Below are 13,470 nucleotides of genomic sequence, written 5' to 3' on the forward strand. Positions count from 1 at the left end.
ATTTATATAGATCCATAGATAATGATATATATAAGAAAATCCTTGGAGGATTTAAATTGCCTGAAACAAATAATACAAAGACTTGTAACATGTACTCAATCAAGTTACAATGATCCTTGTATGGATTAAAGTATGTCGGACGCATGTTGTACAATCACCTTAGTAAATACTTACTAAAAAAAGGATATGTGAATAACCCTATATGTCCATGCATCTTCATTAAGAAATCATAAACCGGATTTGCAATTATTGTAGTGTATGTTAATGATTTAAATCTTATTGGAACTCCTAAAGAACTCATAAAAAAAAAAAAAATACTTAAAAAAGGAATTTGAGATGAAGGATCTTGGAAAAACAAAATTTTCTATTGGTATGCAAATCGAGCATTTTCCAAATGGAGTTTTAGTACATCAATCAACATACATTAAGAAAATTTTGAAGCATTTTTATATGGATAAAGTGCATCCTTTAACTTCTCCAATAGTTGTCTAATCATTTGATGTGAAAAAGGACCCATTTCGGCCTTGCAAAAAATGTGAAGAATTACTTGGTCCTAAAGTACCATATATTAGTGCTATTGGTGCACTTATATATCTTGCCAATTGTACATGTCTAAACATTCATTTTTTTGTCAATTTATTAGCAAGATACAGTTCCACTCCAACTCGAAGACATTGAAATGGTATCAAACAAATATTGTGCTATCTTTGCAGAACTATTAATGTGGGTCTATTTTACTCAAGAGAATCAAGTAAAAATTGCTTGGATATACAAATCCAGGATACTTTTCATATCCACATAAAGGTAGGTCACAAACAGGGTATATGTTTAATTGCAATGATACTACTATTTCATGGAGATTTTTCAAACAAATAATGATGGTCACATTATCAAATCATTCAAAAATTCTTGTAATTCATGAAGCAAGTTGTGAATGTATATGACTAAGATCTATAATCCAATATATTCGGGAACCATGTGGACTCTTATCTATCAAAAGTGACCCGACAATATTATTTGAAAATAATGTTGCATGCATTGCACAAATAACAGGGGGTCATATTAAAAGAGATAGAACTAAACACATGTCATCAAATTTCTTTTATACACATGAACATCAAAAGAGTGGTGAAATTGATGTGTAACAAATACGCTCAAGTGATAATCTAGTAGATTTATTCACAAAGTCATTGCCAACCTCAACATTCAAGAAGTTAATACACAAGATTGGAATGAATCAACTCAAAGATATCGACATGAGGGTGAGTACGCTTGTAAAAGGGTGTTAGTGTACTATACTTTTTTTCCCTTCGTCTAGGTTTTATCCCGTTAGGTTTTACTAGCAAGGTTTTTAATGAGACAGTCCTAACATATCAAGAGCAACTTAAAGAATTATTAGAATATTGTACTATTTTTCCTTCGCTAGGTTTTTCCTATAGTGTTTTTTACTAGCAAGGTTTTAATGAGACATATTCTTCTAATGTGGTGGACATCCAAGGAAAAGTGTTATAAATGAAGTAATGAATACCACCACATTTATTATATTAAATGTTCATTAATATTATTTATGACTTCCATTAATATTCATTAATGGAAGCCATTTGGAAAGCTTATAAAACGGTTTCCAATCCCCTATAAGATGCATCCCAAGGAAAGAAAGAAATCCTCTCTCTTATTCTTTATGTCTTTCATTCTTTCAACTCAATTAATTCTCTTTTCTGGTTCTTTCCTCCCCATTATATATTATTATTAAAATAGTATATAGTTGTTCTTTGGTTTTATTTGCATTGCATTTATCCTCGTTTTACAACACTTATTTTTTTCTTTTCTCTATTTTTTTTTCTTCTAGTTATTATTATTATTATTATTATTATTATTATTATTTTATAAACATAATATAACCTATCAAAAATAATAATAATAATAACACATATATATAAATAATATAATAATTAATTTACAAATTATTGTTTCATTAGTTATTATTATTGTTATTATTATTATAATTATTATTTCAAAAAAATTTAAATATTATGTATAACTTATACAATAAGAATAATAATAAAATAATTTTACAAATATTGTTTCATTCATGTATTGAAGACAAAGTTTTCTTATATAAACTTTCATAAATTATCAATTGTTTTTGACAATATGATTATTAAGAAAATATTACAATAAAAAATTAGTATTGATAATTATGAAAAAACAAAATTAAAGCATGTGTTATTGTACTTTTAGTGTACTTATATTGTAATTTCAATGCATAACTATGACACATACATTTTGGAACAAACTTAATAGTGTTAGAAGCATTGTCTTTATTCTACTATATTGATTTCTATATTATTAAGGCATCCCAATGAATTAGCATCATATACTAGATGCATTCTTATCAGCAATAATTCTTATAATGAAACTCGTACACCTTATAAAAAAAAATGTCTTATAAGGTTAATTTATAGTAGATGAAATATTAAAAAATATATAAAATATGTGACAACCATTCATCAATGCTTGTTTAAAAGGAAAATTTTAAAATAAAGTTAGGTTATGCAGTAATGTATAAGACATTTAAAGTATTCATGTTGTAAGATCATTATATTTTTGTGGTACGTATACATTGGCTTTTATATTAATACATAATATCGGTGTACTAGCATTATACATTTAATGAATCATTATTGTGCATGATTTTTATAATAAACCTATAAGTTTTAAGAATTAGATGAAAGAAAAATTATATTCTAAGATTGGTTTATAATCAATGACATTATAATAATAAAAATATGAATAATGATACATATGGAATATTAATGATATAAAACTAATATCATAAATAATAATATTAATAATATGTTAATAATGATGATAATAATAAATATATAATTATAATTTTTTTAATAAATAACATAGTTAGTCTTAACATATAGTAAATAAAGCACAAAAGGTAGAAAAGAAAAGTAGAAAAGTAAAGTTATATGGGAGTAGGAGGAAAAGACAAAATGATGTAATTGGAATTATGGAATGATCAAATTATCGAACTATAACTTGTGAATTTGATAAGACTTTGAGACTTGGTGACCCTTAAGGGAGCTTATCATCACTTTGAGCTAGGTGACCATTTTTTTAAAAAAAAAGTAAAGCCCATGAAAAATTTATTGATAAAGAATAATAACAATTTTGTATTTTTTTTATACAAATTAGATATTTTATTTATTAGAATAATTTTGGTGGTAATGACAAACAAAATAACTCCTTAAATAGGTGAAATAATTCATTTTCTCAATTTTATATACAAAAGTATTTTAAAACAAAAAGGATAATACATTATTTTTGTTCATCAATCCACATTTTGACTTTCATTTTAAAATCCATCTATAAAATTCTCTCTTTATAAATATCTGCCTAGATTGCCTAATCATCTATTCGTTCATTGTCTATAACTTCTTGCCTGATTATCAATTTAGATGTTCATATTTGCGTATATTTATTCATTCCACCATGTATTTTGTTGGCTTATTTGTAATGTATACAATTTTGATGAAATGTTTGATTATTTGAGAACCGAATTTCCCCTAACCCACTAATAAAATGCAAGTAAAAGTCCGACCAAGAGGGGTGTTCTTGGCCGGTGACCTTCCTGATAAGTCACCTTAGCCGTAGACTAGATTTAGATTTTGCAATTAGTACCTTTCTTTTCCTTCTAGGAATCACTATCATCTTGACCAATCTAGCCATGTACCAAAAAGTCAATTTTGCCAAGTTTAAAAAGTTTGCTTTAAGCCTGTTCATCATAGTTGACAGAAGTTAGAATTACAATGAAATATCTAGGAGAAAATGTCCGCAGGAGCAGAGAGAGAGAGTGAAGGCAATACATTCAGTCATGAATTTGATCCAAATCCCAAAGTACGTAATTGTGTCGAATACTCTCACCATGATTGTCGATCTATCGGATCAGACGATTACTATGTTTGCCAAAAATGCCTGGGCCGTATGTGGAATAAATCAATTCCACAAGGAGGGGAAACTGCAAAATTCCGTACAAGGTCACCGGCAAACAGGCTAATGCAGCCAAGTTAATAAGAATCCATGCTTTCTTTTCACCAAAAAGAAGATAGATTGCGCTACTGTAGGCTATCATCATGAATGTTACGGAGAGGAATAGAGTAACAAGGCCAAATATCAACCTCCTGGGAAGGGCAAAAAGAAAATCATCTTCTGCATATCATCTTATTGCTACACTACAGTAGCAATAAGCGCTGCTGCTAATGTGTAACATTTTGCTGTGCCTTTCATCCATTTCTCCCCTTCTTTTATCAACTTTTCATGTTCCTTTATAAATACCATTTTCGGTTTATCTTTGTTTTCATTCTCAGATTCACTGAAGGCTATCGGGGCATATTTTTCAATTTCCTGTGTAAAAATCAAAATGTTTCTAAGATACAGAAAAAGAGTGGATATGTATAAGAAAATTAATTGCCCTTCAAAACAAAAATTATTACCTTAAACCAATGTAACTCGCGTTGCATTTGTAGAGCTGCACCAGAAACGAGACTGAGCCGGTGCGGAGGGGCCAATTTTCCAGCCAAATGCAAGATGTTACTTGAATCATCTTTGGTTCGTATTATAAGTTGTCTATGCATACCGGTTTCGCAGATGAGGTTGAAAATCTTTTCATGACGATTTAATACTGCCAATTTGAATAGTTCCTCATCCACATACTCGAGTGCAAAAGGATATGACTTTATAATCTCTTCCAGAATCTCGGGAATCCCATATTTTGCCCCATTAATGAATGATTGTCTAAATATTTCCTTTGCTCTTGACACTTTCAAAACTTCAGTACATAGGTGGTTAAGCAATTGAAGAGTCAGAGTATGCATTGTTTTTGTTTCTTGGATGTGCTTGATGGGTGGTACTGCAATTAAAATTATATTAAGGACAACATAACATTGCATTCAAGACTTTTGCATGCTTTAGTGGTAGTTTTGTTGTGTCCCGTAATCTGTGTGCAAGCTGTGTGCAACGTAAAATTGAAGCAGTTCAGATGCATAAGCAGGACTAACAGAAGAAAAAACCAAAAGCAACCCTGAACCAAGTACCAATTAAACACTAATCTAAATTAAAGTGATCGTGAGAAGTTGCCAACTCATATTGGCTGGTGTAAAGTTTTTTTGGGATTCAATAGGTTTCATATATTTCCCTTAAACCGTCACACTTGAATTTATAGACTAGAATCAAGAAGCCTAATGAAACTTGGTACAAGCTCAATTACTGGACTTCTTATTAATTAACCAGAAGCATCAGGTGACAAGATATTCACAAAATCTATCAAAGCAATGAAAATTGTGTATCCTACATAAATCTCTGAGTAGTAAGAGTATTATCCATTGGAATTTGATTGTAGAGCTGATTTCAAATCCATTACTCGAACTTAAAAGGAAAAAAAATGAAGACAATTTTGTGAGGACAAATAAAATTGTGAGGACCTCGAATTCAACAAATTAGCATTTCTCTACTGAGTGCAATTTGGCAAATTGGTTTGACCTAACTCGAATCTCGGTGAAGTTGAGAAACCATTTTTAGTACTCAAGTTAGGATTTGGTCGAGTTTCTCAACCAAAAGTTAATTTTGGTTGAGCTCAATTTTGGGCTGAGTTCAGACCAATGCTTCAACAATCTAAGCTGAATTAAACTCCATTAATATTTTATAATATTTGTAGAATGTATTACTATATAATAATATCAAATTTTTTTATAAAATAAGTTTAAGGGAAAAATCATCAAAATTTATTAAGCTAACTCTCAGAAATTTGCCTACCCCCTTGTGAACACTATTTGGAAAGAAAATTAATTAGGAAGTCTCTTAAGCAAGCCAGAAAGGTATCATGTCCTTTGTATCCCATGCATTCAAAAGTACAAGGACTAATGAACATGAGACCCAAGCATGGTGCCTACTACTTCATCACATTTACGGATGGTTATATCTACAAGTCCAAAGAATTGCTTTGATTTAGATGTTATATGAATATTCTAAAAAAATTGAAAAGAAAAAACTATTACAACATTAAGGATAAATCATGGACATGAGTATCCATTGAAGAGTTTTAAAAATCTCTATGATGAAAAGGAAATCCAAAGAACAATCAATAGCTTCAAGGACTCCATAGTAAAATGGTTGAATTGAAAAAATTAACCATAAACTTTTGGATATGGTTCACTCAAAAAGGCACAAGCCAACTATCTAACCACTTTCGTGGTGGAAAAGGAGGGTTACTATTTTGATTGCAACTTAAATCTTGAATAGAATGCCCTCAAAATTAATTACTTCAAATCCATATAGTTAAGAAGCCAAACATAACTCACTTGTGATCCTAAGGGTTAGTAGGTTTAGTTCATGTAAATTCTCATAGATATTGTGCTATAAAGGAAACAAGTGCACTTTCATTAGATATTCTAATAAATCAAAGTTGTGTGATGCTTAGTGAACAACTCAATGGGATTATAATTGAAATTAAGTCATATGAATATAATTTCTTATAGGATGATATTTTGAGTAAAGGAGCATTGAACAGGAGTCTCAATTTATTTGAGGCAATTAAACCAAAGGAAAATACTATGATATCTCATATCGAATAAGGGAAAAAGTTCTTAACATTATATATATATGAGCTTCTCTAAATTATTTAGACACATTTTAATGTTATGAGGGCTCTTTGAGCCCAAAGTCGATAGTATATATTTACAAGGTTGGGAGTGAGTTGTTACAAATGGTATCAAAGTGTATCCTCAACCATGGTATGAGAGTTTGTTTGTTTGGTCCTGTAATCCTATAGGACACAAATGAGGACTTTATGTCTTCATGGGGGTGATTATGATATCCTACATTAAATAGGGAAAAAAGTTCTTAGAATTATATATGTAAGAGCTCTTCTTAGCCATGAAAATGTGTTTTAAATCTCTGAGGTCCCTTTGAGTTCAGAGTAAACAATATCTACTTGATTGGGAGTGAGTTGTTATAGATGTTAAAGATCTTGCTAAGGATATGAGTGACTCGACAAGATAGTAACTTTGAGTAGTGACTTGCCACCTACTAGATTATGCCACTAAGTGTGATTTTACCATTACATATTAATTCACTAGATTTAGATGTGTGTGGGGAAAAACTTGGAACTATCTCATCATTGTAATTGTGGGCATTAAGGTGAAGCTTTCATGTTTGCATCATAAGATCATGATGTTAGGATAGATTCTTTAAAAGCATGATATGATGTAACCATAAATGGAGTTCATTAATACTTACATTATGACTTCAATTTTCTATTTACTATCCTATTTATGAATTATGTATGTTAAGCATTCAAACCTACATCACTTGCCTGTACATGACTTGAGTGAATTAGGAGTTACATGGAAAATCTAAGTCATAGATTCCTTGCAAATTAATGACTCATTCACAACTGGTTCATGGACTTCAATAATCTATTTGAGGGATGACTTGCCCTAGTCATTAGGATGGGTTTCCCATGGTGAGTGTACTAGTGTGTTTAGTTATGTTGAAAAACCTAGATCTCTCCATTCCTATAACCTTAGATTGTATATGTGCATGCAAAATACCCTAGGGCTCTAAATCCTATGCAACAAAAGTAAAAATCAAAATTTTAACATTCTATAATCTAGAGAAAAGTTATTAAAAACTTTGAGAAAATAAAAGGCTAATCTTAATAGAGAAAACACCCAAGAGGGGGGGGGGGGGGGGGGGGGGGTGAATTGGGTTTTAAAAAAATATTTTTCAAACACAACAAATTCAAGCAAAGGAAACACAAATATAAAGAGATAAGGTTAGAAAGAGTAAACTCAGATTTTATAGTGGTTCAACACTTGTTTGCCTACGTCCACTCTCCTCAACCTCCTAACTAAGTGAAGGTTCCACTATACTTGAAGCTTCAACCAAGCTTTTAATCACCTTTACACTTGGATTCCAACTCCGATGGGCTATTACACAATCCCTTCAAATCTTAACTCACTTGAAGCTTTTAACACTCAAATAATAAGTTCGAATCTCTCAACCTAGCTCAACAAGGGCTCAAATACAACTTAAATGTTAGGAAGAATCACAAAGGTGCACTAAGGAATATGCAAATGGAGATTTAATGCACTAAGGAAAGAATGAGAGCTTTTGAGGCAAGAACAAGTAGGTAGACAAATAAATGCAAGTGTTCTCTACCTCATAAATGAAGTGGAGTTCTCAATTTATAGGTTTCTAGCCTCGGGAGCCAAAAATGCCAAAAAGTAGTATTGGTCAGTCGAGTTGAGGGTCAACCGGTTTACTAGCCATTAGAAAATAAATGCATGGTAGGTGACCATTACACCTTGATCGATCCTTGACCAAACCTTGATCGGATCTCGATCGAGAAGGCATATCCTTCGACCAAGAATGCAAAGCCACAAGAAGAGAGAATATTTTTTGCATTTCTCAATCGGACCTTGATCAAGAAGGTGTAATCGGTCGACCGGTGCCCTAACCGGTTGAGCCGGTTGACTAGTGCCTTAACCAGTTCACCATTTTTGGCCTGAAAACCTTTTTTTTTTTTTTATTCTTTTCTCTTCTAACACTTAGGCAAGGTATTTAGGTAAATTAATATGCCAATTTTGAAACAATTTGCCTAAGGTTCATTTGATAAAACTAGGGTTTTGACGGAAATGTAACTTTAATGCCTAAACCGAGTTTTTAAAGAGCATGAAAAGATATGAAATCCTAAGTGCACCATGCATTCATCTTACATATGTTTCCTATTATTAAAGGGCCTTCTAATTGTCTTGATTTTGCATCCATTGGGTCCTTTGATTAATTTCCAAACTAATACCTAAAATTCTTTATAATTCAAACCAATTAACAACTTAACCATGGTTTGTTATCATCAAAACACGATTAGGAGAACCCTTGGGCTAACAAACCTTACCTTTGATTTGAATGGGTCTCAAATCAATTCTACTGAATGAAGATGAAGCCTAAAGAGTCTAGAGGTCTCATACACTGAAAATCTTTTGCTTGATGACTTGATCCATGATCTTGGCACTCCAAAATGTGGGCTTTGGAAAAGAGGAATCCTAGGCTCTTTCTCTAGATGTAGAAGACGATTGTCTCTCAAAAAGTGATTGGAACCCTAACCCTTAGAGGGTATTTATAGCGTTGCCCTACTAGGCTTAAATGACTTGAGCCCACTAAGGCTTGGGTCACTTAATCTTGTCTAAAATGGGTCCTAATTGATTAATTAACCATATAGGGTCATCTAATTAATCAATTCATGTCAATGAGATAATAAAGAGAAAGTAAAAAATATAAATAATAAATTTATAAATAAATCTCTATTTGTTACATCATGTCATTCTTTTTAGGACTCAATTCTAATAGTTTACACATTCAATAGGATTTACGGTGAGTTAAACATTGGTCATTAGGTAGTCTTGACTTCACCAAGCTGCTATGTTGTATAAGCTCTCAACCTTGAGAGAATATTGATCTAGTGCTAAGGTCTTCAATGGCTTTAACCCATGAGTGAGACCCTAAAGTGGTCATATATTCTCTATAGATTGGGTCACTATAATTGAGGCATGTGATAATAGGTATTCTCAAGATAAGCACCATGATATCTTAGGGGTCTGAGAAATTATGTCCCCTTAGGTGATCCTAAGGACATGTGATCATGAAAATTGTGGCCACAATAATTCCTTAAGTGGAATTTGATGTATGCTCTTGGAGAGATATAGTATGTCAATTGATCACATAATATGAGGATCTAAGACTCAAGGATTGTAGAGGTAGTCTTGAGAGGTTGATAACATTCATCTTGTTAAACTATGAATACCAATTCATGGGGAGCTTGCATGCAATTGTTAGTAGGTCGCAGACTGAAGTTTTCTATCTCGATCTAATATCATAAGGATACTAAAGTGTAGTTGACTCTTTATAGTTAGATTTTGAGTCAACTTTAAAATTGGATTTTAAGGGAGCCAATACTTCCCTACGGGTCCTAGTGGTTCCCACTCAAACTCATATTCCTTGGTAAAAAAATATTTGAGGAATAGTTGGATTCTTTATTTATATGTGTATAAGAGCATTTTGGTAAATACGGAAGGTTGCACTAGTACATATAAATAGCCTTTTTAGATTCGGATAATTAATTAATTGGAGCTTAATAGAACAAATTAGTTAATTAGGACCCAATGAGTTAGATTAAGTCACCCAAACGTAAGATGAGTTCAAGTCACTCAAGCTAAGAGGTAAGCCTATATAAACTCCTTAAAGGGTTTAAGGCTTAGTATTTTTCATCCATTCAATCTTCTATCTTAATATCTTAATAAAACCAAAATGAGAGTGTAGAGTATAAAAATAAAAATGAAAAAAAACTTCTCATGAGAAGTGAGGTTTGCCTCAACTCTCCTCATTCAAACCATTATCACATCTTTGGATTTGAAATTATATCAAATAAACATTCAAATTGTTTTTCTCAATGGAGAACTAAATAAGAAGATCTATATAGATCAATTGACTTCTTTTATGGCAACTAAATAGAAAGGCAAAGTTAACAACTACAAAGGTCCATTTATAACTTACAATAATCATCTAAACAATGGTATATTACACTAATGGGTTTATGATGGTCTAAGAACACTATTGCATGTTTGTTAAATGGTGTAAGGGTAGATTCTATATTCTATTTTTTGTATACGAATGAAATGTTGGTTAGGGATGATAATGAGATGGTTGTCTCTAAAGTGTGGTGGTCATCAACTTTTAAAATGAACAACATGCTTAAAGCAAACTATGTGTTCAAAGTTATGATCCTAATCAATCAATCAAGGAGACTTTTTGGTTTGTTTTACAAATCATACACAATGAATATTCTTGAAAAAATTCTAGATGTAAAATTGAAAATCTATTGGCATTCATATAGAGAAAGATAAGACCTTAAGCTTTAACATGTGTCATAAGACTTTAGATGAATAGGAAAAGATCACTCAAGGTTCCTATATGCTAGCATTGTTAGTAGCTTAAAGTATCCAATGATGTGTACATGAACTAATATTTGTTATATAATTAGGTTAGTAGCTTCCAATTAGATCTAAACCTTGCTTACAAAAAAGCAATGAACTGGATGATTTCGTACCTCAAAGTCACCATAGGCTATATAATTTGCTATTGAGGATTGAATTTGGACTTGATTAGCTATGACAATGATAATTGAGGTAGCATCATAAATGAACCCAAATCCACATATGGTTATAATTTTATATATGTTCTATGATATTAGCATATATTGGTGAAATAGAAAACAATCATGTATAACATTGTCTACCATGCATGGAGTTGGGAGTACATTACTTGTCGTTTAGGAAAGTGACTAGTTTATGATGTTCATACATATTTTTCACAATATTGCTTGTTCTTTTGAGCATACTACTATTTATTGTGATAGCATGGAAACTTTAGCCTATGTCAAAGACCCCCCCAAGTATCATAGTTGAACCAAACACATCAATCTTAAATATTAGTTTATATGAGACATGGTTACATAGGAACATATTTCTACTTGATGCATGGTTAAAAATCCCACCCTCCCCCCTGTTGACTAAGCTAATACGTAAAGATGTTTATTAGGGCCAAGTTGAGAGCATTGGATTATGTAGATAATGATTACATAGGAGTTAAGTTAAGAGAATTGGATCATGTAGATTATGATTACATATTGTATATTTCAATTAACCATTATACCTATGATTTATTCATTGTCCAATCTTGTTTGATGGTGGCATTTAATTATTTGTTTTACTTTATAGACATGCACTTTCATTACTTTGTGCAACAGAAACATAATGAGTCCAAACCACTTAGATAGTGTGTTTGGTCATTGATATTTGTAGTACTCCTTTTTGTATCCAATATGACTTACATGTTAGTAGTGACCAAGTATAGATAGTCCTATTGTCTACATTTGTAGTGGAGTCAATTGCCAAATCTTGTTAATGTAGTGCTTGATTTAGTAAGCATGTGCAAAACTTCAGTTCTTTACTTGATGCAATTAAACTAAGATTTGTACGATATAGAAGATCTAAGGTACACTCATAATGAAGATCTCCATGTTAGCATGTGTATTCATACTATATCTTCTTGGCAATCAAACAAGAATGAATGAATATATTCCTAGCTACTTCCTCATCCTGTGCATTTATCTTATAGGTCATTATATAGGATAACTTTTATGCCCTTGTGATTTTCAGTCATAAGTTACATATATGGTGTAGTTTGAAATATTTTTCTAGGGGGATTAACCATGTTTAACTCAATGTGAATAAATGTGTTTAAGATATAATGAGACACTTTTTAGGGATGAATTACACTGGTTAAGATGAAATTTAGTTTAATACTCTTACACCTTTCTTATCAATGTGTTCCAAAGTTGTACAATCCATTAGTCAATATAAACATGGATGGTAATGATATAGTTGAGAGAAATGCATGATGTAATTTTGCCTACTATGGATGAGTGGGAGACAATGGAGTTTCTATTTCATGAGATACTCTTAGTAGAACTTCATCAACTAAGAACTTGAGAGTAAGTTGCATACTTATCAGTTAAGATTCCTCATGGGAGGAAAGTTTAGTTAAGATTCCTCTTGTAGGAGGAGGTTCATATTTAGATTTGGTGAGAATCTGTAAGAGTTGTTTGTCTTTTTGTAATTCCAATTCTAGTCCTTTTGCATGTTTTCAATTTAGTTTGTGGCAGTTGTTAAATACTTCTACTTTAGTTTTTAGCAATTATAATTTTTTAAAGCTTGCTATTTAGGTTTAGATTTACTATATGCTTATTAGATATCTTAATTCCTATTGTATTCTTCTTGGTTAATAATCTTCCAATTTGATTGTGGAGTTCAAAGATTTTAACCAAAATAGGGATCAGGGTTTTCAAAGTTAGGAAAAGTATTTAATACAATTAATTTTTGAATAAGTTTGCAGCTAAATCTTTCAGTTGAACCTAATGAGTTTACATACTAAATCTCTCATTTTCAGCCTTGGTTGTTTCCACTCTTTGCAATTTAATTAGTTTTTTTTTTTTCAAATATATATATATAATTCACTTTGTGTACCTATATACTCGAGTTTTTGAGTAATTATGAGTTGTATTGTTATATTTAGTAGAATTTGACAAACTAAAAATGCTTACCTTTGAACAATCGAGTCCAACAACACATTTGTGTGGATAGTTCACAGCTAGCAACTTGATTCTTCATGCCTCCTCTATTAGGTTGACTAAGAAAATGGTTTAATTTCACAAGAACACCTTAAGAATAAAAATGTCAAGAAAAAGGAAGGAAAATTATGATTCGTCTAATTTGACTCCAAGACTTAAAGGAAAAAACATAATAATATAATAGTTATTATAATGAATATAATAAAAAGAAAATT

At 31.2% G+C, this 13,470-nt stretch overlaps 1 protein-coding gene across 1 annotated transcript; it reads right to left on the reverse strand.

Moving 5' to 3' along the window:
* Positions 1-4,239: 4,239 nt before the first annotated feature.
* LOC117908221 lies at positions 4,240-13,261 on the reverse strand. Its single transcript, XM_034821859.1, has 3 exons — positions 13,229-13,261; positions 4,506-4,921; positions 4,240-4,416 (listed from the first exon to the last, which is right to left on the reverse strand). The coding sequence occupies exons 1-3, from the start codon at positions 13,254-13,256 to the stop codon at positions 4,240-4,242; spliced, it is 621 nt and encodes a 206-aa protein (XP_034677750.1). The 5' UTR covers positions 13,257-13,261.
* Between the last annotated feature and the right edge of the window lie 209 nt (positions 13,262-13,470).

Source organism: Vitis riparia, chromosome 19 (assembly GCF_004353265.1).
Source record: "Vitis riparia cultivar Riparia Gloire de Montpellier isolate 1030 chromosome 19, EGFV_Vit.rip_1.0, whole genome shotgun sequence".
In the NCBI taxonomy this organism is placed as follows: domain Eukaryota; kingdom Viridiplantae; phylum Streptophyta; class Magnoliopsida; order Vitales; family Vitaceae; genus Vitis; species Vitis riparia.

Excerpts from the sequence above, each read along its gene's own strand:
- LOC117908221 (XM_034821859.1), bottom strand. The coding sequence starts at position 13,256 with ATGTGTTGTTGGACTCGATTGTTCAAAG. Across the intron at positions 4,922-13,228 it reads TTGGACTCGATTGTTCAAAG|TACCACCCATCAAGCACATC; the intron begins GTAAGCATTTTT and ends TTTTAATTGCAG. Across the intron at positions 4,417-4,505 it reads GCGAGTTACATTGGTTTAAG|GAAATTGAAAAATATGCCCC; the intron begins GTAATAATTTTT and ends ATTTTTACACAG.